Source organism: Brachionichthys hirsutus, chromosome 13 (assembly GCF_040956055.1).
Source record: "Brachionichthys hirsutus isolate HB-005 chromosome 13, CSIRO-AGI_Bhir_v1, whole genome shotgun sequence".
Lineage (NCBI taxonomy): Eukaryota > Metazoa > Chordata > Actinopteri > Lophiiformes > Brachionichthyidae > Brachionichthys > Brachionichthys hirsutus.
This window is the reverse complement of record NC_090909.1, coordinates 7253769-7278129: the sequence shown is the minus strand read 5'-3', so window position 1 is coordinate 7278129 and position 24361 is coordinate 7253769. Positions and strand designations below refer to the sequence as shown.

The window sequence follows — 24361 nt, the reverse complement described above, 5'->3', positions numbered from 1 at the left end:
AGAGGATCACTTAAGCCTGTAATGAATGTCCGAACTATTCTGGATGAATGAATGAATTCTGGAGAACTGTTTACCTCCAGCTCTGAAAGATGTACCCTTGCCCCCTCCTGATTCTCCACTGGAACTCCTCCGTCAACCGTTGGAATAATAACGACACCTGATTGCATTTTGAGCTTTTCCTCTTGATTCGAGTGCTGGGCGGGAACAAGCTGCTGGAAGGTTGAATTTCGTTGCAAAGCTGGGGTAGAGAGCAGAGACCAATTTCAGTACCGGAATTACAACAAAGAACAAACGATGCCGTTGGGTTGTGCAAACATACCAAGCTCTTTCTGGACTTGGTTCGGGATACCCATGATAGTTGTCCTCCTGCTCCTCTTCCTGCTCTTGTCTAATCTTTTTACTGGATTCAGAGGCTTGAAAGTAGAACCTAAGAGGCACAGGAATAACTTTTATTGTGTTTTACAGTGATTTAATTTGAGGAGGGATCTTTGTCCCACATCATGGATAAAATCAAATGGGAGATCAAGGAATGGGTTCATCCATCTGTCATGTTCATGTTTCATGTCCAGAGCATACAAAGTTTGTCCTCAAAACATTATTCACACATTGGCCAAAACATGAAATGTAGCTTTTTTTCTATTTTGTTTTTTTTGACGTTTTTATTTTTTTTATTTCCATAGTTCCAAGTTGGATTTATGGAAAGCAGTTTTCTTTCCAATGCAGATTGCAATATTATAAAATGAACAGGGGCAACTCTTGTAATTCTGAGTATTTAATGTTTACTTATACTTTGCAATGGAATACTGTATTTAATGCAAAAGGAAGAAACGTGAAAGAATGGGATGGAGAGCATGGCATCAAAATGCAGAGAAACCAAATCAAGTGTATTAGACGACCGACAGTTTGAAAATGACTTTAAAAGGATGTTTGAAATATGGATCAGAATATCAATCAACATTTCTTTGCACAGCTAGAAAGGCATACTTTGCCTTCCAGCTATAATATGCAGAGGCAGCCGCAATGCTTTGATCAGATGCATGAAAACCTTTGAGTTACCAAAAAAACAACTTCAACTGAGTACATGTGTGTGTGTGGTGTGTGTGTGTGTGTGCGTGTCTGAGACTTGACTTCTTCTTTTGATTTCAGCCATGGTGCAGCATGCAGCTGGGAATAAGACAGGCACGCTAAAGAATCAGAACACTGACTCACCTCGAAGCAGTCAGCTCAGGAACACGCACAAACAAACCCTATGATCAACTCCTATCTCCCTAAGAGGAATGAAATGTGGATGCATCCGTTCCAAGATTCTTTTTTTTTTTTAAACACAAACACAACTAACCAAACTGGGATATCATTTACCTTGACGTGTGAGCACAGGTCTAGTCGACACAGTGGATATTACAGTGGTATCAATACTTCCGGTGGTCGATCTCGACTCCAGAGAGCCGCCTCTGTCCTTGGAGCTGATATCCTGCTCCGGACGAGCAGTGCCAGTGGACTGCAATGGATACACGCACACACACACACACACACACACAGCAGTACTTAGTTTGGTGATATTCTCTGTGTGTGTAGGAAATGAAGGAACTGATATGTCACCCACAAAGCCTCCACTTACAGCGACACTTTCATCGTCAGGAAAGTTCACTCCATTCTTGTGTCCTGTGAGAACTGAGCAGACCAGGATCAGAATTTAAATGTACTGGACTTATAAACATGTACAGTACATACGTGAATGAACTAAAAGCACGAACCTCCGCCGAGTAGCTCATTCCCCCTCGTTACTGGATTTACACCAAATCCAGTAACGAGTAACACTGTGATTTTTGTTGAGTGAATTGAATGCATATTTTACAAGATATGATTTTCAGAAAAAGCCTCCATAATAAGCAAATGGGAAAATCCAGATCTTTTTTTTTTGCATCCAGGCGGCCATCTGGATCGCTCTCAAAATTTAATGGGATGTAAAACTGCTGGATGGATCTTGATGAAAAAAAACATGAAGATGGGTCTTGGTATAATTATTATAATTATGATGTCAATACAAATGTGCTCAATATAACTTATGTAGCCCGACTGGTAGGTGTCTGCACTCTGATATCTCGTTATAGTCACAGTGACGGGTCTGACCCTCCTGCTGCAGTATCTTGAGCCCCTCCTGAGCCTCAGTGTGCAGGTCCTCCAGGTACTGTGGTCTGCTGCCCTCAATGAAAACATTCTCCTGGTAGTGCTCCGAGGTCGTGTAGTGGACGGCCAACCTTTTCTCGTTTTCAGTCCCCTTCAGGCCGGCTGTTGGGACAGTGGAAAACAAAAAATACAGACAATAAGATAAACAGAATGAATTGATAAATTCAGTGCCTTCCATGTTTCTCTTGCTATTGAAGTTCTTTTTTCAAATGTTTGCCCAATTTTGATCTTTGGATCAAAAAGTAACATCTTTCTTTCATATTTTTTTTTTTAATAATTATTGATTAAAATACAACAAACCTTTTTTGTACCCTGAGACTTTGGCTGTATTCTTTATTTTGGAGATCAGCACTCCGTTATGAGCAAACACTTGATGACAACAGTGAGGGAAACCTCTGTTAGATCCACCACACTTTATTCTGAATTACATCAGCATCTTTCAGGATGTCTAAATCCTACTTTCCACAGACAGGTGTTTCCAAAGGCACTTCCTCGTTCCCTTGTGATACCAAAATCAACACCTAAACACTCAACCAGTTACCAGCTCCCTGGTGCATCGTCAGCATGTTCTACTGCTTCGATGCAGCAAATGCAGTTTGTTGAGCAGACGTTCCAGTCTGAGCAGACTGAACAGTCAACTATTGCCTGGATAATCTCCTTCGCCAGTCGATGGGGGGGGGGGGGGGGGGCACTGATTGGAAAGATGGCACTGGCCCTCCTACTGGGGGGGGGGGGCTCCTGTGTGGTAACTGGACCGGGCTCCCCACTTCAGGCTGGCTTTACCGTCACCAGACGGTCAAGTCTGGAGACTGAACGGGAATTTTAAGACTTGTCAACAAGCTGAAGTGCTAATTGGTGAATGCTGAGTAGGCATTGTGGACTAGTCAACCTCATACAGTGGGTTTTTTGAGTGTGAGTCGGTTCTAATGCATTTGTTTTGTTCTCATGGGACGACTATCTTAATACTATTATTATTTTAGAATGGGCACAGAAACATGAAATGAGGCTTGTCTTGTCTATCGGTGAACAAATGAATTTTGAATGTTAAAATTGTGACTTTTGTGGTTTTTTGTTTTAAATATGTGTGCATGTTTTTTATTTTTAGATGAGCAGTCTATGTAAGTTGTATGATATGAGCTTGTAACCGGATGGGATGTAATTAGGTAGGCAGGTGTGGGAGGGCACACCTGTGGCCCATTTACCACTGATTGGGGGGGGGGCGTATATAGGTGCTTCCCCTCCCTCGTTCCAGTGTCCTCATTTGTGTTTTCCCCGTCTCAAAGGCAGGTTGGCCGTAGACTGTCACTGCCTTGTCTCTCCTTTTCTTCTGTTTGTGGAGCCTGTTCATGTAGTTTTGTCCACAATTAATCACCACTCATGATTCACTGGAATAGCAGCGACAGAACAGATCCTGCCTTTTGGGTGACAATCACCATTATAAGTCAGTTAAGCCCTTAATCTAAGGAGGGAGGACGCCAAAATCACCCCGAGCACTAATTCCTGCACGTGTGTCTGCACTTGTTAAGTGTCCATCCGGCAGTCAGCACTCACCCTTCTTCTTGAAGACGGACAGCAGAGACAGGATGTTCTTCCTCAGGTAGACCACCATGGCTATGCTAGTGTCATGCTAGATGCAAAATATTATGGGAAAGCAAAGCAGCAGTCCAACAAATCCACTTTCTATCAGTGGTGGATTAAAAAAAAGAAGATTCAAATAAACTATATATAAATAAAAAAGTAAAAAGTGTAACTAGTTTTCCTGTGAGTGAGGAGGCGCTCTCCTCCATCCAGAAACACAAGAGCACAATAAGATCTCCTTCCGACCAAGCAGTCTGTCCCAGCTGCCTCATCCAGGAGGCTAATAGCTTTGCCCCCTGCTCTCTCTCTCTCTCATCTCTCTCTCTCTCATCTCATCTCATCTCATCTCACTGGCTTTCTTCATTGTCAAATTAAAAGCCCCCCCTTCAGCAAAACTGCTGTCAAAGTTTAGCTTTCAGGAACCATCCACTCCACACACCTCTCGATAAAGACTGGCGTGTGTGTGTGTGTGTGCACGCACTCACACCACACGTCAGCCCCAAGTGAAAACAAAGACTGAGCACATTTTAGAGCCTGCAGAGATAAAACCACCAAACCGGGCCTCGAGAAAATGACCAGAGGTCACACTTGTATTGATTGTTGTGTTGTGTGTAATCTGTTGATGGCAAACAGCTGATATTTGACCAATAACCTGATTTGCCCCCCCCTGGGTTGAATAAATGTACTTTTGACCTTAGTTATGTTGTTGTCCTTAATAAGCGCCTTCAGCTTCACACGTCTGTCTGTCTCATTATCTCAGGGCTACAGGGGCCACGTCTGACAGGAGAGGCTGCGTCCTCATAGTGGAAGTCTAAACAGCCGCCATTTGAACCGGCTGCGATGTCTATTCTGAATCGCTGCGTCACCGTCTGTCACTAGTACCTTCCGTCCCCTCCGTCTCTTCCAATCGCTCCTCCTTCACATCTCCCTTTTCCTTTGCCTTTCTCCTCCTGTCTGCCCCTTTGCCCGACAGTCACAGAGGTCTGGTTAGAGTTATAAATAGCTGACACCATCATCGCAGCGCCAATGGCACTGTGTGTGTCGGGAAAGAGATCTGTGTGCCTCCTAATGTCTCCTGACAAGCTGCAGAGGGTATGAAATACGACACGACACAATGAAAGACTAAAAAAAAGGCTGACTCCATTTCAAAAAAGCAATAAATGGCACATTCCCGGATTATTTCCCTTCTAGACAATCAGAACTTTTCTCCACTTGAATGAATGTTTATTCCCAGTGAAGTGGCACAGTAGGGGGCTTCTGCTGGCCCATACACTCCACCACCCTAATCCACATTGCACCCGTCCCCTATGTTTCGGCAGGTGGTGAGTCCACCGGAGATCCAACGGAAATCGGCCGACCCCCATGGGTAGAGGCCCGGCTGGTTGGACCACCCCTCCTCATACATCAACAGAACAGAAGTCCAGACACTGAAAGCGGGGTTTGAACACTAAACCGTTGGGTTCAGTGTCAGGCTGCCTTTCCCAGGGAGCTGGTGGAGCTTCAGCCTCAGATCAAGCAGAGGCTGGAATAAAATTAGGCCTTCAGGAGAGCAGCTTTAAACATGGGACTCGTGCCAAAGGATTAACTCTGCTGGTGGCTTAACCTGTCACACCTTTCACCTTACACTGCTTCACGCCTGACATTGCTGTCCCCTCTATCATCCCTTCTCATGTCAGCTTCAAGTATACCTCAGGAAACTGAGTTTGTACGCTGACGTTCTGTAAGGCAGTACGGGATGTATGGGAGCAAAAGTGCAAATGGGGAAAAAAAATAAACTTGTTTTGGACTGTTTTGATGCTTTAAGTTCCCAAACACTCCCATCCATTACTCAGAAATAAATTGATCCCACACCCAGTCCCCTCAGTGCAGATCTGTACTAAGAGCCAATTTTGAGGTTCTCTACCCCAGCCTCTATACCCCCCTGTCGTGATCTAAGATCATATTCATTAGACGGCCTAAACCTAAAGAGACACCATCTGGTCTTGGGGGGGGCAGAGGGGAGAGAAGGGCTTCAAATGCCTTTGATTCAGGACATACGGTGCCCCATTCCACTGTGTAAGCAGAATAACAGTGCATAATAATAGAGGACACATTTGTTGAGTTAATGCTCATGTTGATATCTAAAATGTTCACATACCGACGATGAGAGGATGGAAAAAACTGATAATAAACTTAAGAGTGGTAGATATTTTGGTTTTATTCTGGGTTCTGTACTTTTTGTGTCAGTTCAGAAGCTGTTTTACAGCATTCATTTTCATGCACTCATTGTATGACATGATCCTACGTCCACTTGGTCAGTATTAGCTCGTCCCGTGTCCTCAGCTGACCCGTCATTTACTACGCAGGGTGCACAATTATATACTCGCTTTATGGGGAACTATTTTCACTCGCGGATTAATAAACATTTGTGAGTAGTTGCTGGAGGAGAACAATACAGGGAGGATTGGTAAAAAAGAAAAGAAAATACACAACCGTGCCAATCTTAGTGTAAAATGTCATGCAGTACGAAAGTGTGAGTCATGGGTGTGTTTTTGACTCCAAACCACAGATCTGTCCTGCACACAGCCAACACTGGAATCAGTCGTCACCGCTGGAAGCAGAATGTAAAATCTTATACTGCAAGATGGGCCTCTAGAACATCGTTACTGAAACCGTTCGATGGACAGTCCAAGTTCCGCTGTCCATCCTGATGAAGGGACGTAAATGAAGCTGCCAGAGCACAGGAAGAGAGCGTTAATGGTGACCAGAAATACCCCCCCCCCCCCCCCCACACACACACACAAGTGTTGTTATTCAGCTTGTTGCTGCTTCCCTGATTTGTGTTCTATGGCTGCTGCAGTGGACTTGAGTTATGAGCTCCTCGACACTGAGTGCTGTTGTATAAACTCAGGTGGGGGCGGGTCTTGAGGGAGGCTAATCTAGATCCCCCCCCATTGTCCCAACCGCTTAATCCGTAATCGGGTCGCGAGCCAAGCTGGAGCCAATCCCAGCAGTCAATGAGCGAGAGGCAGGGGACACCCTGGACAAGCCGCCAGGTCATCGCAGGGCTAATCTAGATCCTTCATGCACATATCTATGGGAATATTTTATGTTCTGTAGGAACCTGGTACTAATGAGATGGGGGGGGGGGGGATGCAATGGCGATAGAAAGGCTCATTTAAAGTACAGCACATATCACTACCAACGAACGATTTCCTCTGTGTGTTTTGAGCAAGAGAGAAAACGAACAAGAAAGGAGGCGAGTGTGTCGAAAAGGATGAAGGAGGCAAAGGAAAAAAAAAATTCTAACAGATTAAGTCTCACAAAATTTGCAAACATTTTAATCCATAATTATGTTGCAGGGACATGCTGGGCTGTTTTAATTGTGGGAGGGTTTAATTTGGTCTTAGAATAACAAGCACAAGCAGGTCTTTATGGCAAATACACATTTGGTAAAATCAGTATTTTAATACATGCAAGAGTACCCAGTATTAAATTTACATTAAATATTAATGCTGTTCTGATTCTGGCTCCCAGGAAAGGCAGAATGTAACGAAGCACTGCTCAAAATACTATCTGTATGTCTTTTTCACTTCACCTTGTACCACAATCAACTCTATTTTGACTTCACTTCTGAGTCCAGATGTAAAGCAGGTTGTGCAGCTGAGCAGCGGAGACTCATTGCACACAAACACAGAGCTAAGATAAGCAGCTGCAGCCCTCAAAATACAAGATAATAGTCATTTCTTTTGTAATTTCGTCTCTGGCTCTGATACGGGAATTGTGCATATTTTTCACTCAAGGAGGATGAGCTGGGTTTTTTTTTTTAGCTCTCTGTTGTTCCAAATTCAAATATGTTTGCAAGCCAAAATGAAAACCCTGTGAGTGCAGAATCAGATGCTTGACAGCAGAGACTGAGCTGTTTGCTGCAGTCTAAAAAGGAGACAGCAAATCTATGTTTTTCAGTTGATACGGGATTAAGCATGGGAGTCCCCTGAATTATCCTGGCAAATGAGATTATGAAGAGACACAAAGGCCTCCAGGCAAAACCAGCCTGAGAGAAGAATCCTTCAAAATGTCATCCTGTTCCCAATGCAGAGATTCAGAGACAAAACATTGCACAAGTAGTTACGGGTAGATATATTTACTGAGGAGAAAGAGCTTTATCAAAGTGGATTTTGTTAAATGTCTTCAATTGGTAATATAATGTTCCCCTAAAATAAAGACAAGAGTTGGAAATAGAAAAAGTTGCGATGCAGAAACTTAATTGAGATCACATCTTCAAAAAGGTCTCATTTTGTATGGTTGGTGAGTTAATGAGAGACCTACAGACATTTTGTCCACCACGGCAGGACAGGACAGGATATTTTAAAGGAAAAATGTGAACCAGAATGCATATCTGCATCTGAATTTCCTCTTAACCAAAATGCCATGTCCCCTGGAAGTGATAGAGGTTGTGATCTAGTCTCAGACAGTGTTCTTTTCTGTACATAGACGCCATTGATTGGATTACACACTCATGTGATACAGGCACGGGTGGGGGGGGCAGATATGGGAGGAGATCAGCTTTAAGTTCATTTGACTGCGTGTCGTCTGAGTCACAACGACCGCATTAGGCTTAAACAGATGCGCCCTGTCTTTAAAACACCACGTATGTAATGCGCACATGAACGCACACACACAGTGAAATTACTAGCTCGCTCATTATTAATGAGAACACATTACACATTACACACAATGTGTGTATGTGAGTCAGAGACGTGGAGAATGAAGGTTGTGTGTGTGTGTTTGCTTGTGGATGCGCCTCCTGGCCAACAACATTTCACTTTCTGCATCGCCCTCCTTCAGAGAGATCCCGTTATGCGCAGCCAAGTGAACTCAGCCTGACTTCAGTAAACACGTCCAAGCCATTTGTGAAACTTCATGAAAAGATTTGTGAGGACAAGAAAAGCGTGCTTAGCCACAGATACTCCAGAGTCTAACGTCTTCACCAGCAAGAGTCCGAGGACGACCGACAGCAGCAAGATGACATCGCAAACGTTCTCGAGTTTAAACAGAGCTGGTGTTAAGTAAAGTATCACATCCATTCACATATAAAATACACACAACATAGGCCACTACGTGAAGCAGAATACTTTCTACTTTGATTAACTCCATGTTTGATTATTCCTTATTTCCAGAAATGCTGATCCAGTTTCCTAAAATGTTATATATCTAAAATTAGTGATTTCAGTCTTGATTTTCTAATCCAGGACAGAATATGTGTGATTATTATCATATTATATAAAATACTGTGATATGAGTACTTTCGGGTCTTTTAATCTTATCTTAGATTTGCTATTGTTTTCTTAAAGGAGCACGGTTTCAAATTAGACACTGCACAAAGGGATCCTGGGAAATGAAACCCAATGTAAACATTAAAAGGTGCCCAAAACAAGACCGGCGTTGACGTGACATAAATTAGTTCGTCCTAACTTTACACTCAACATGACAATGAGTAGCTAAGAAAATTCTCATGCTACATTTAGGACCAGAGTGCTTCGGCAACCTACCACAATTGCATGCTGTCAAAAACATCCTGTCATTTAGAGCGAGACAACAGACGTTCATGCTGCTAAAGGGTTTTAGAGGACAGGAGAGAGGAAGGACGTAACACCAAGTCCCGCCTTCGGCGCAACAGGTAAGAGCACGGTGCTGCAGGTGGAAAATTGATGACATATATAAATAGGTCAAGTTCTGATATCAGCAAGGAGAGACGTAATGAATGACTTTATATAGAAATAGGGGTTTAATCTAAAGTAGTGAAAACCAGACATGCTTACGTGCAAAGAAAAGCTGGAAAAAAAGCAAACAAGAACATAACAAAGGATCGGGACAGGAAGATGAGTGGTGGAGGGTAGGAGGGGAAAACAGCAGAGCTGAAAAGTCATCTTCTGGACTGTAGCCTAAGATCTCTGTGGGGAGGCAGCGGCACACATAGTAAAAGAGATCTTCAAATGAGGACCAAGAAGAGAGTCCAACCCAACAGAACTCAAAAGGCTTAGACGAGCCCTACCAGAGGGATGATGGAGTATAGAATAGCGCACCCCTTTTCACATCACCTCTAAATCCTTCATGGCTTCCCTGATTTCTCCACTTTCCACACTCAAAGACAAGCAGTCAGAGTAGATCCTATAGTTTGATGTACATGCAAAAATCTCCCGGCCGGAATTCAGGGAATTGAATAAGCAGCCAAACAATCCAAGGCCAATGAGATAAACGCACTGAGGAGACAAAGCAGAGGGGTGTTTGAGGGAATGAAACGAAGGTAAAGGGAAGATTAGGTTTGATTTAGGGATGCATAATGGTTCATCGCAGCAGATCCTGCTCTTAAAGCCTGTGGAATATACACAGCCACATTGCTGAACATGCAAAGATTAACAAATGTGCTGCGCTTTCCAAATATCTCTCCATCAGTCCTCCCCCCTAGACAGTCACATATGAACATAAGAGTGGAGGGGTGGCGGAAGAGTGTACCAACTGTAGGAGAAATGGGGGTTAGGGGTGGGGGGTGGGTTTGCTAGAAGAGGAAATACTTTTAAAGTACTTAAAATAATAGTGATTTTCTATGAATAGCATATTGGTGTGAAGTCCTTAATTTTTTCATGTTGCAATCTGCATCATGGAGCGTGGATATCTCATAGTGTACCCCCCCCCCCCCCCCCCCCCACACCCCAGTTTTATTTAGCCCCTTCCTAATCCTGACATCCTAATAATACAATAAATCTGTGTCACTTTGAACCCCGACACGTTCAACCTTTTACATCTTTGTAGTCACAAATGAGAACGTTTTCCCTGCTTATCTTTTATTTTATTATAAATTAAAGATCTGGACACAAACATCATCCCCTATGAAGGAGTTGCAAGTGATCAAACAAAAACGAGACGGGGAAATGTGAAGGTGAAGAAATAAGAACACACCCACAATGACCCTGACCAAAAACATCCAGAGAAAACAGCACATCCAGTTGATTCCCATCCTAAACAGCCTCTCTAAGGACACAAGCAGGTTTTCTGGTTTGTAATATGGCTGGAACCACAGACATGGCACACAATGTCTGTCTGGCACAAAATAACTATAATCGTTTCAAAAACAGGAACTGGGCCTCCTTTCCAACAAAGCGGCCCAGGCGTAAGGAAATAGCCCGGGATATAGAAATGTATTCAAACCGCAAGTGCCTGAATAAACTACCCAGGAATGAGGCAGCCGATGTACAGAGACGTCTGCTGCTTTGATAAGAGAAGCTGTTTGACTGGCCAGTCTGGTTCACCAACAGCAGATGCATTAAAACGGCGGATTCAAATCAGGAGAATCAAGACAAAACAACAGCCATGCTGGTGAAACACAAGAGACGGAGCTGAACTGTGCAGCAAATTATAATTACAAATGATTATTTATGAAAAACAGCTGCATTTCTCCCATCTAGAACTAAATGCAATGGAACTTAACCAGCGTGGAAGTCTGTCAAGAATTGATAAGTCCAGGGTCTGACTGTTTGGTTCCTGCTAATGTTGGTCATATTTCTTACCGTCTCATTTCACAAGCAGAAAAATGCCTCTGTTCATGTTGTAATGCACCAACTCCTACTAATGGCCATAAACCGTGGCATAATGAAGGCTTGTGGCAGACAAATTGCTCCATCAGCATCTGATGAACAGATACTGATGGAGCGTGCAACATTTGTGCTGCTGTAGCATGAGCTAATTAGCAGAGCTCATCCACGTTCCTGTAAAAATAATACATCTTGAAGCCAATATGTAGCAAAGGCTGACCGTGTCTGGACTTTGGATGCCCTGCAGTGTTGTTTGTGTGCTAAGCAGTAAACTGATGTGAAAATGAAAGTGAGTAGGCTTGAGTTTAAATTGTATTTAAATTGTACAACATGACAGGCTGTTTATCTGTGCAAAGCAACCAAGAAGGTTTGAAGATGATGAATTTAAACTGCATCCGTCCTGGTGCCGATTTTCCAGTGCCTCTTTCCTTTATTTTGGCCTGAACCAACTTCTGAGTGAAATGTCTCACCAACAATGTTCACCATCTAGTCATCGAAATTTATCTATCGGGTGAAAATGATCTCTGAACGCAGACTTTGCCACAATCTCAGGGTGTGGATCCTCAAAAACAAAACAAAAACAAAGATTCTAAAAATATTTTTTGTAGAGCTACAGGGAAATGCGAAGTTAAGGGACAATCCTTTGCTGGCTTGTCCACTGCTATCATTAAAAACACGCTAAAGTTGATAATCGTCAGAGAACTTGTGTCCAGAAACTCAAGGATCAATATTCTGTCGGTAGTAATCAACAATGACGAGGCAGAAGAATCTGTGTACATCGGCGTGAAGTTGTGTTAAACCTGTTTGTTTTATTATTATTATTTTTATTATTTATTAATTTGTTTCAAGCAGAATAAAATTTAACAAAACAAACTTATACCTTTTTGCGTACAAGAAAAAAAAAAAAAAAAAACCCAACAAATACGTCCAAAACAACCACCAAAGTTCATGTACACAAAAATAGCAATAATAAATTATATAGTGCATGAAAAGGAGTGGGAAGAAGAAAAACTTATTAAATCCCACCCCCATAATACAACTGCTATTGTTCATGTATTGGACAACCAGCAATGGAAAAGAAAAAAAAAAAAAAAACACAATGAAGATGAAAAAGCAAAACAAACAAAACAATTAAGTAACCCTCATACATAGAATAAATTACAAAATATAACTCTATATATATTGAGCCAGTATAATTAAGCCCCGCCCTCTCTGTACTGCATCAAAATCATGCGTTTGTAAGTAAATTTAAATTTTTGAATATTTTTGCATTGTTTATGTTCAACATGCAAGCTATTCCACAATTTCACCCCACAGATGGTTAAACAAAAACTCTTCCTGGTGGTTCGAACTTTGGGTACTGTAAAATTTCCAATTTGGTTCGTGTTGTTCTAGGAGCTGTTAACAGGGACGATGATCAGTGTGGGAAAGGCTGAGTTGTTTTCCACTGCAGGTATAGTGGACTGGCAATAACAACTCACAGAGCCATGAATAAGCACCCGCATTGTGACACACATGCACTCTGGCACTGAGGAAAACTGTTTTCTGGGGGGGAGAAAACAGACAGAAAAAGTGTATTCAGAGTATCTTACTCATTTCTAAGTGGAAAGCAAGTCACAGGAAGACAGCGGAAACACTCTCACCCACATACAACACAAGAAACAGGAAGGCTTTACGCTGACTAAGGGGTAGTCAGGATGGGAATATGGTCATTCTATAATCTAAAAAGCTTCATCTCTGTAGGAAAGCCACTCAGTTAACTTCTCAAGCTGTTCATATTCAATTCTGAGGTTACAAATATAAACTAGAGGGGAATGCCTCTGCAAACGTAAAATGAAATGCATCCCTCATCCAAATGCTTACAAGACATGTGCATCAGGATATGTAAAAAAAAAACAGTCATGGATCCACCTCTTTATCTAAATCTACTCCGGAATATAACAGTCTCCACTCGTCCACCAGTTAATTCATTTAGTAAAAAAAAAAGACTGAAAAAAGCTTTATCTGGATCCAATCGGAACGTTGCTGATTTCTTCCATGGCACATATATGTCACCCGTCCACACAGGATCATGGTAGTCCAGCATGCAGTGTATGTGCAATTGGCTGAAACGGCCCCAAAACACATATCTATAATGTACAAAAATGTGTAGAATTTAATGTCCGAATCCACCAAATCCATCTGGATCCACTCCAAAGTGCAGTGAGGTCTTCCTCACTATGTGACCAACCTTTCTATCAGGGCAAATCAAAATCCATCATATCGTTTTTGTGTAACAGGTGGAAATGGTCAAATCCCACAATTTTAAAGTAAAAAAATAAAAATAAATAAATCTGCCCCTTTATCATCATCAACGCTAAAATGGGTCCTTCTTTGTTGTATAGCCCAACAAGTTCACTGAAAACCCTTCTCTAAAGAGGTAATAACATGTTCCTTTCCTCTCAGCATTATTCCTCTTACCTATTCCTCTAAATGGCCAGAAGCCTTTAGACTTTTCCCGGTTGGAGCTTGGAGAGCGATGAGGAAAGTTTCTCTCCGTGTGCACCTTCTTCTTCTTCGTCTGGACGCTGTTACCCATTTTGGGGCTGTCCTGGAGCCCCTAGAGGGGGTCCATCATCTTGTCATCCTCTAACGCATATATTCCTTCTCTTAAGTCCTTGTCGCTCTACCATCAGACGCACACTCCTGAATCTGTGAGGTTAATCAGTTCCTGCTGATTCAGTCCTAATGACACACACACACACACACACTCACAAATACACACACTACACTGACATCATTCCTACAAACAACCATTCGCAAACACAACATACAGCTTCCAGTCCTCTGCATCCGGCTGCTGAAGCTACGTTAGCATCCAATAATGACAAGCTCACTACCAACTGAGTGTGTGTGTGTGTGTGTGTGATTGCCCCTCCCACTCTCTGCCTCTGCAGAGAGCTCCTGAGCCTTACTTTCACACACACACACACACACACACATCCCATCCTGTTAATAACCTCTTCAGTTTTGAAACAAGCGGTAATCTGTTGTCTTTATTTCAAATCAGAATAACCCCACCTGACAAAATCCACCCAAAAGGTGAGTTTTTTCTTAACTGCTTGAAGTTATCGTTATTATTAACATTATGGTCATCCTTGTTAAACATTATACACAACATGCAATTATCCTTCAGATTGTTTTTAATCTTAAAAAGTATCAGATTAATTCCAATGTTCACTAAACTTGCATATAACCGGCAAGACTCATTCCACCCACGCCTCGTTTGTGATGACGACACTCAGAGAAACACACATGCAGAGTTGGATGGGTGAGTTAAAGAAATAAGGATGCTGGGGGATTTCTGCAAACATGAAGAAGGAAATATTTCCAATAAAAACCAAAACCAGCCCCCCTCCCCTTTACTGCAGCAATAATCTTTCTCACTCCTTGTCTTCTATTTCTCGTCTCTTAAATTTCACTTTATAACTAAAAATGAACACATGGTGAGTCTTGAATGCCCCCTGGTTGCTGTGCCGGCTTGTTGGATTATTCTTTTTTACACTATGCCGTCACTAAATGCTGGAGAGGCCACTCCCAGATGGTGCGGATCAATAGCATCCAAAACTAGGTCACACAACGACATATAAGAAAAAGGAAACTGCTGAAAACCGGCAGCACGAAGCACACAGAAAACCGAGATTCCTTTCTGTAACCAACTAAATGTAGGCAGATGAAGGGAGTGAAATGATGACAAGCAAGAAAATGGAACCACACACACATTCATTGTCATGGTCACCCTCCTCTTGTTTCTTTCATCCCTCCAACCCCAACCCCCTCTCATGTGAAGAGAACTGAGGGAGGATAAAAAAAAGCCTCTCATAAAAGAAACCCCAGATCTATATACTGTGTGAGTCATGGAGACAAATTCACAATCTTTTCCTAGAGGAGGAATCGATCTGGCGTGTGGAGAGCAGGACGAGTTAATGGGAATTTAAAATACAAATATGAACGCACACAGTTTCATATAGCTCAAGGTTCCCGTTGAGTGTAAAATGAGCTGCGATAAAGTGCTCACAAAGAGATGCTGCCTCTTAACGCAGCTCCACCAGAGCCACACCCATTACAGCTGAGCTGCACTCCGAGGCTGCTCTCATCTGTCATGGTGCCGTGAGGATGCGCTGGCGTGTTGGATAACACGCCAAGCGTGCCCCAGATACGTTCAAAGAGAGTGTGTTCATCGTCGGTGTCATTGTCAAGACAGTTTTACTCTTTGACAGCTGCATGGATCTCAAAGGAGAGCAGAGCGAGCGGGTTCGTGTGTGTGTGTGTGTGTGTGTGTGCAAACATGTGTGGAGAAGAATGTTGTTGTGAGGGGAAGTGGTTGTCAGGGTGTTCATCACCAGCCTTCAAGAGAGGATGGAGGAATCTACCTCCCTAGCTGCGACGTGCACGCTCACAGTGTTTAAGTGATCTGAATAGGTCACGCTGCCGTATACCTGCATTAGTGGCATCTCTTGTCTCAGTATAAACATCAAATACATCTGCTAACACCGGCCCAGTACTCCCATCTTGTGGTAAGGCACCAGTATCACAGAACCATATGCAAAATACTCGCTTTGTTTCGGTTTATTGCTTGTACAAACTGAGGATCGTTGGCCCATCGATCGACCACAGTGGGGGTGTTGTGGGCTGCCAGTGTGGTTAGTGAACAGGACATCCGTGCCACACATTTCCCTCCAACCAATCAGCAGTTTGCGGTGTTTTCGTTCGTACAGTTCAGTTTAGGCTCAGCTCATTTGAAACCTCAACTGACAGGATGCAAAACGAAGGTACCGGGCTCAAAATGTGATTTACAATTTTGGAATATGGAAAATCAAAAATTCAGCAGGTGCAATTGAGGGGGGGGGGGGGGGGGGGTGTCACCGACTGGCACAGGAAGTACATTCAAATAAAGAGAGGCTAATATGAGCTAGCTACAGGTAAGGAACGGAACGACTGGTGCGGGAGTAGTTGGTGTGTGTGTGTGTGTCTAAATTTCACAGTGAGTCCTCCCAGTTAGTGACAGTGTGTGAAGGTATTATATCCTAATGTAACAAAAAAACAAACATAATACTCCACTGCAGGAATCTCTGTCTCTGTCTGTTTGTGACTGACTACGTCTATTCTATCTCAAAAACTGACGACGACAAACTTGCCACCTTTGACCTTTGGTAAACAAGGTAAATTTAGTGTGACACCCTGTGCATTAATAATGAACGAAGCGGTGATCAGTGCTTTGTGCAGAGGCAGGAGTTGGAAGACATCATAAAGCATGTCTATGGCACGTTGCCAAGGTGACTGCTCCCGGTCCAGAACAGTACATCCAAGTGTTCGAGCATATTTCTCCAGGGAACAAGCCAGCTATAATCAGTCTTCTATTTAGCTACAGTTTCAGTTTTGTTTTTTGCTTATAACCAAATGAAACACTACAAATGTCTTCATGGTGATTGAAAACGTGTGCCATGATGATGATGATGATCCACATACTTAACAAATGACAACATCTGTGGCCTCCAGCTTTCCAAGCCAAGTCCTGCACAAAGGCTTCTTCCTTCGAACCAGGACAACACATAACATGGACTATTGCATCTGACATAAGTTGGGCATCAGGGTCTTTGCTCTGATGACCACGTGGTCGAAGACATGTCATAGAAGGTTGCAGAAAACCCAGTTTCAGAAGTAGATGAATCAATGGGACATGTACTCTGAAATAATGCAATGTGCTCATACAAAAGCCCACGCATGATAAACAGCAAAAATAACTGCAGCAATAATCCACCAAATTGTAGCAGGAACACTGAAAATAAGGTATCAGAACACACTGCAGTCTTCAATTCAAGACTGAATTAATTCATCAACTGCTTTGGCATCGTCTCGTCTTCACTCTAGGAGCCCCGCCGAACCGTGTTCAACAGGTGCATCTGTTACCGCGGGTTACGTAACGGGAGCCTCGCACACAGTCTTGAGGGGAAATCAGTTGTATATCAATCTGTATACAGACTCCCTCCTTCAGCCCCACGCTGATGTCTTGCAGCTGCTTTTCCTGCACCAACAAACGCACTCCATGTCCTGTAAAACAACACATTAGCTTATTCCATAAACAAGGCCTCTGGGGAAAAGCTTTGGACGTTGATTACAAATTGTAGCTTTAGTGAACTACAAGCATGGAGTAGTTTCTGGGTTTACACAAGGAGAGAACATTTATTCTGTAAATAATATGTTGGTGAAAAATATTTAGAAAGAGGCTTCCAGAGATAGCGTGTGTGTTAAAAGTCTCCTGTATTAGCCAAATTGAGACCAGAAATGTTTTCAGACAGATGGATTAAAATTCCCAAATTAAAGCCAGGGGGGGGTTCCAGTTAAAATAACTTTAATGATAATAATAAAGCTTGATAAGGACATCCAAATGTGTGTGAGCTTGCAGTGTCGTTTCCATAGCGACGTGATCCTCACACGGTGTGGATTTAGGCCTACAGTGATGGATGAGGGCTAGAAGGTACTGTATCTGCCTCCCTGGGTAAAATGACCCCACTCATCAAAGCGTGTCTTTGTGTGCTTCTGAGCAGTGAATGATGTTTTCGGGGGAACCGTGTGAGGTGACATTAAACTTTCAGACTGCTCCCGCTGTGCTGCTCGTTTGTGTGTCCATCCATCCTGTCAAAGTGTATTAAAGTGGCCCTGAGTTGTGGCCTGTAATAGAGCGCACGCTGTATACATGCTCTCTGTAATGAGATGTTTGCTCTTCATTTACTCCCGTTGCTCTGTAATCAGCATCGGTTTGTAAATCTACACACCCTGAATGGTTTGTGACGTGGCAGCCACACACACACACACACACACACACACGCTCTCTTATCAAAATGCTGATTTGGCTTGAATGCCATAGATTATATCATTATATATTATTAGTATATTATTATAACTATATTATTATATAGTGTGTGTGTATATATATACACACAATATTTTCCATTACTTTCTGTTGTAGTTTATTGTGATGCATCTGGTTGACATGCCTCGTGGTCTTTTGAGATATCGCAAAGTTTAAATACAGAAACAGCTGACTTAGAAGAGACAGAAAGTCAAGGCCCATCCACGGCAGAAAAAAACAAATCATGACGCCGACAACGATGGCGGTGAAGCAAAATTAAGGCCATTAATGTATCGAGCATAAAGAATACAAATCATTTCTCCACCCACATTTCCCCTTAAAAATGTCCAAAGCTCTGCGTGGTGTCCTCATGCTCGGCTTTTCTAGAGAAACCCCTGAGCACGAACACAACTAGAAGCAAGGGTTCCATTTGTAACACACGAAAAAACTATTCTCAAAGAGACGTGTCCACATAAATGACTTCACAGAAGTAGAAAACAAGGACTGTACACACATGGACGAACATGTGGAATCTCAGGGACTGTGTGAAATGACCTCACTGTTCAATCAGCCAGCAGGCGAAGATGGGCTCTGCTGGACAAAGCAGGTAGCTGCGGGGGCTCTACAGCCCATTTGTCTGTGTGTATGTGTGTGTGTGTGTGAGGTGATGTAATGAGCGCTGGTGCTTGGTTGGCGCCGCCCTAAACCCAGCAATATGCTGCTCTGATTCAGGGTAACACTCGGACACACACTCGCACAAGCGCTGCAGCCGCCCACAGACAACCTTACACACATGCTGATTACACAATAATAACCAGAGGAGAGCAACATTCCCACAGAGGAGCTGCAAAGAGGGTATTAAGCAATTTGAGATGCAGATCAAAAACAGTAATATGTTGTAATGAATGGGCAAAGAGAGCGAGAGCGGGGCGCGTGTTTGTGCTAAGAAGTTACCCCAATTAAAAAAGCATTGAGGGAGCGTTTCTTAAGACTCTTCTCAAGGCTGAATGGGGCTTTGTCATTTGCTGTAATCTCTCCTCTCCATCGCATAACTCTAGGCCCAATCTGGCATCCAGGCTGCCACACACACACACACACACACACACCTACACACACACACACCCTGTTGCCACATAGAAGTCAGGAATTCCGAGTAGCGACAGGAATCTCTGTAAAATACAGAACACCTTCAGGACTGAAGCGTCACAGATCAGGGACAACCACATCTGTCACGCAGGGTTGACACAGTCAATATAAACACACACGCATCATATTCGACATGCTTCCATCACTGGTGCACTAACAAGGTCCAGCGGCTCACTGGAAGGATGGTGGCATGATGAAAAGCGTACGCAGACGATGAAATGTTGTCGGACCACCGGGTCAGGATTTCTTTGGCTCGGGCTATCCTATCACTCAGAATAATTCTTGTTCAAGTAGATTATTTATGTTCTAGGCTGTCCAAAGTTGTTGTGTATGCTGCGTTAGTTAGTTTAGCCTGGCTAGGCTACCAAGCTACATGAGAGACCAGAGTTTGAGGATGCTGCCATGATATTTTAGCCATATTTCCATTTCCAGCGTTCACATTTCATGTCATTTGATCCATTGTCAAATTAAAAATATTAATATATGAATCAACCAGACAATAATGTGCATGTTTGTCCCTCCTGGACACGTTTCTCAATGGAGGACCTATGCTTTGTTATGCCAAGACACCCAGGAAGGATTAGTCTCAGCAATCGGGCAACCATGATAATAGTTATTGGCTGAAAAACAGTCTTCCCTCACTTTCTGTGGAGGACACAAAGGACTAAAGAACAAAGCATACAGTTCATTCAGGCACACAGGTGGGACAGAAAACACTGGACAGTCATGATGGTGAATTAGGGAACGAATTAGTCTGTCAGTGATTACTGCTTTAGTTACGGGAGGTTTGTTCCCAGGCTACCGCCAAAAACCACCTGGTTGTGTTGACAGGAGGAAAACCTCAAGGATTCACAACTGCACTTTGGGATACGGTGAGAGTTAAGATAAATAGTAGAGGGATTTTTGTGAAGATTTTCTCTCATAAATCCCAACTTTTAACCAATAAATACATCTCTAAGAATAACAACAAGTAAAGAGTAACGTTAGGACTCTGATTTATCGTGGGAGTGCAATATAGAGCTAAAGTCTTGAAAAAAAACAGTGCCTGAAAGCAGAAAATCCCTAAAAGAAAAATATATATATATATATTCCCACAAATCCTTAACCGGGAAATTATTAGGCCTACCGCTAGTTAATCTTTGGTTTCAAATGGAGTTGCTTTCTGTTAATCATCCAGTATTTGTAGGCCTCAGTCGGGCCTCCAAAATCACAACGTATGGCGTAGGAAGAAATCATGAATGTCCCGTCCAGGCAGAATGAGCACAAAACCCAAAAGAGCGAAAAAGGTCTGAAAGACAGTGAATCTGGACTTCCAAGAACTGCTGGATAGTTACTACAGACACACACTCACACTCACACACACACACACACACACAATGACAGAAAAGAAAGGGATAGCTTTAGCAGTAAAATAAATCAAACAGGAAATGGGGACTGTGGATAAATCTGCGCTGCTGAACAAGTAAAGGCATCAGTAAAGAGAATGAAGGATTAGACCCCTGTGCGTGCCAACGTGGGGCGTCACCTTTACCAAACTAAAATGTGCAGACTGAAGCCCCGACAATAATAAAATAACTCTTTACTTTCCATCTTAATCCCAAAGTCAACACATTTCTCCTCCAAAACAACATGACAGACAAAACCAGGGGGGGGGCAACTGAGACGCATGAGAATGAACCAGACAGAAACCTCTCTCTCCTCCGACTGAGTATCTAAACTAAATATAAATAGAGTGAAACCAAACAATGAAATGCCACCATAAAACCAAAAGATGAGCTGATTATGCTCAAGCGCTACATATACTGTATCAGTGGGGAGCAGCAGAGTTGGGTGAAGAGTCTATGTGGACTATTACAAGGAGCAGCTTTCACATTTCGGGTGAGATTATTAATTTAATTGTATTCACAGTGCGATATATGTATTTTACTGAATCCTAGATGGACAGAAAGTAAAGAAAATGTGTAAAAAAAAAAACCTTGAGAGTTTCAATCTTTGCACTTTGTAGAGTTCTTCAATTGTCCTACCGGTTGTTATTCTGATTCTCATCTTGATCCCACTCACCCTTTGTAGGTTCATGGTTTTGAAGTCCACTTTTTTCATCCATCACGCCGCTACGACTTCGACTCAGCCCATTTCTGGCGCTCTTTTTCTTCCGACTTCCCTTCAGCCAGCTGAAGGCCTGACCCAAGGAGCTTCCCGGCTTCCTCTGCCCGCGCTGAGCCCTTGCCTCGCGGGCTATGATGTCAGTGATGTCCCTGGGCACCAGGTCACCCGTAGACCTCCTCCGGGACATCCTAGAGGTCCTGGGAACTAAAGACCAGTGCCTCCGCGTGGATCAATATGTCCCTCTCGCTTCGGAACAAGTGACGTGTTCTGAAATCGGCCAGTTGATGAACGCTTCCGTCCCTCTTTGGCCTCGCTGGGTGTCTCTGTTTTCACTGTCTGTCACCACCTGGGATAACAACGAGAGCGACAGTATGGGTGAGAGAGTGAGAGGGAAAGACAGCAACATAGGGAAGGGAGGACAGAGTGAAAAACAAAAGGAAGTACCATACAAAGAAAAGGACAAAATCCATGATTAGGGAAGTAAAACGAGTAATGAGATTATTACATATTAAAGAGGAAACAAAATGAGAATACAAGGTCATGCAAGCCGAACTGTTCACAGTGTGTGAGGAACATTCCCATTATCCTTCTACTTTTTTCCCTCCCTCTACTCCTCTGCCCATGCAGACTCTCTCTTGCTTTTTCTTCTTCTTCTATTCTCTCATTTTTGTATATGCAGGGCAAGAAGCCCCAGGGAGGAGCTCTGGATTTCTGCAGCGTCTACGTATGCGTGCAGCATACGCATGCATATGTGACATGTGGTTCACATCAGCAGCAAAGTGTGTATGGGTGAGTCAGAGAAGAGAAAGAGGCTGAATTTAACAAGAACACAGCGCAGGAAAAATAGTCCAAGAGAGTACTTTCTACTTCATAAACACACGTTTAAAGATCAGACAAAATGTGCCCTTTGTCTGCACGACGTCACAAAACGTTTTCTGTAAAATGATCAGAACAGAACTGAATGCAACTTACCCTGTTCTCTCCTCCGCTCGCCTCTTTTCTCTCAGCCTGAGAACAGCTTGGACCGTGTGTGTGTGTGTGTGTGTGTTTACCAGAGTGAATGAAAGTCCATGCTCCTTTGGTCCCGCCCTCTGTCCGAGAGCCAGCCTCTCCTCCCACCTCTCCCAGTGGTGTCAGGCGTTAGCCACACCATTCCAGCACTGGTTGCTTCTCCTCTCCTTCCAGATAGAAGGCATTCACCCTTTTAATCTCCAGCACTCTTCTTCCCAGATGGACCTGCATGGTTCATTAGTACTTTCGGCTCCTGCTGGTAGTTTATTGTCCTTTTGTCTCCCTTCTACTAGCCTACTTTCCGGGGATCAGGTGCAGTCATCTCGATTTTCCCAAAGCAGGGAGGCCTCTGGGCCAAAAAGCATCGTGGATGTTTGGAATGAGGAATCACCCTGTATGATGGAAGAGAAGATCGAGGGCCTGGTAGAAGTCTTGTAAATACCTTCACAGGTTATATTTGTAACAACAAATAAATAACAAAGATCCCTAAGAGTCTCCTGATAACTCCATTGTTGCTAAGGTGACCAGGAAAGCGTGCAGATGTTCAGCTTGTGACGATAAGAGGGAGTGGCTCTTTTCCTGTCACTGTGCAGCCAGGTGGAAGACTGATACACCTGGTCAAACATGAATGACACAAACACACACACAATTAGGTGGAACGTTAGAGAGAGTCAAAGGCTCGGGTACCTTTAAGTCACGTCCTGTTGGATTAAATCCCATCGTCCAAGCGCCACCATAGACGTCTGCAGAGCGTTTCATATTGCACTGTGTGTGTGTAGAGCTGAAACAAAAATATCTATTTCAAAAGATTTACTGGGTGACAGGAGTTGATGCAAAGAAAAGCCCATCATAAATATTACCTCACTCTTTGATGTGCTTCTTCATTGTTTTCGCTGCACTGATGACGCAGCCAAATGACCCGTCGGGATTTCTCGGTTACTTTGGTGTCTGTCGAGGTTACGACCGTCAGCTTTGTGACGCTCCTGTTCCAGATTTCATGGCATTACGTCTGAAGTGGATCATGACTCTAAATCCAAGAGGGGATTTATACATTTGGAGTTCATCTGCCTAATAGACAACATCAAGTCCCCCTAAAACGTTTCACATTTTTGTCTGAGTGATGATTCATGGCTTCTCTGTTTTTTTATGTGCATGCACGGTGAAGGGGAACCCAAACTGAATATGTGCATCTGGGAGGGGTTATGTGAGTCGTAGTTTAGCTCACTCATGAGTAACAGATTGAAATGTTTAAACGTTTCCATGGCGATACAATAGAAAACAGCCATGCTCTGTAAGTCTGGGATGGAGCTGCTCTGCGTGTGTCTGTACAGTAAGGGGTACAGAATCTTTCACCACCAGAACAACATGAGGGAACCGGATCACCAAACCTCCCTCTTTCTCTCCATCTTCTCTCGTGCACGTACTTTCTGAATGCATGCATTTAACAAAATCTTTATTTGGATGACAAAATTGACACGCAAACAACTTTAGACTTAAGACAAAAGTACCAAGAGGACTTCTGATCATGATTTCAAATACATTCACTCTGTTTTCCATGATAAGTAAAAGTATTTTGGGATGCAGGACTTCTGTTTTCCTCACACCATACGCAGACGGCCTACCACAGTATCACAAACTTTGCATCCTGTGTGTATGCATGTGTGTCAGATGTGACTGAAAGGAGGCTGCAAGCAGGAAATCCATGCTGCCGGCTGGATAAGCCCAGCTCTCTCTGGCCAGCATTATGATTCCAGGCCTGCTTTTGTCTGCCGACGGACGCATTCTGTCTGCGCAGACAGAAGCACAAAACTCTCAAACTACGTTACAAAACTCCAAAACTCAGATACACATTTTCCCCACTTCTGTACCG

The 24361-nt window shown here is 43.2% G+C and overlaps 1 protein-coding gene across 1 annotated transcript in view; it reads right to left on the bottom strand.

Annotated features, from left to right (window-relative positions):
* The window catches only part of nhsl3 (NHS like 3), a 28274-nt gene extending 5575 nt beyond the window's left edge, over window positions 1-22699 (bottom strand). The window contains exons 1-7 of the mRNA XM_068747134.1: window positions 22533-22699; window positions 21436-21826; window positions 2131-2289; window positions 1619-1662; window positions 1360-1498; window positions 320-427; window positions 75-238 (exon numbers count right to left, since the gene is read on the bottom strand). Coding sequence (XP_068603235.1) covers window positions 75-238; window positions 320-427; window positions 1360-1498; window positions 1619-1662; window positions 2131-2289; window positions 21436-21667 — 846 coding nt within the window. The 5' untranslated portion in view covers window positions 21668-21826; window positions 22533-22699. The remainder of the gene's footprint in view (window positions 1-74; window positions 239-319; window positions 428-1359; window positions 1499-1618; window positions 1663-2130; window positions 2290-21435; window positions 21827-22532) is intronic.
* Window positions 22700-24361: the final 1662 nt, after the last annotated feature.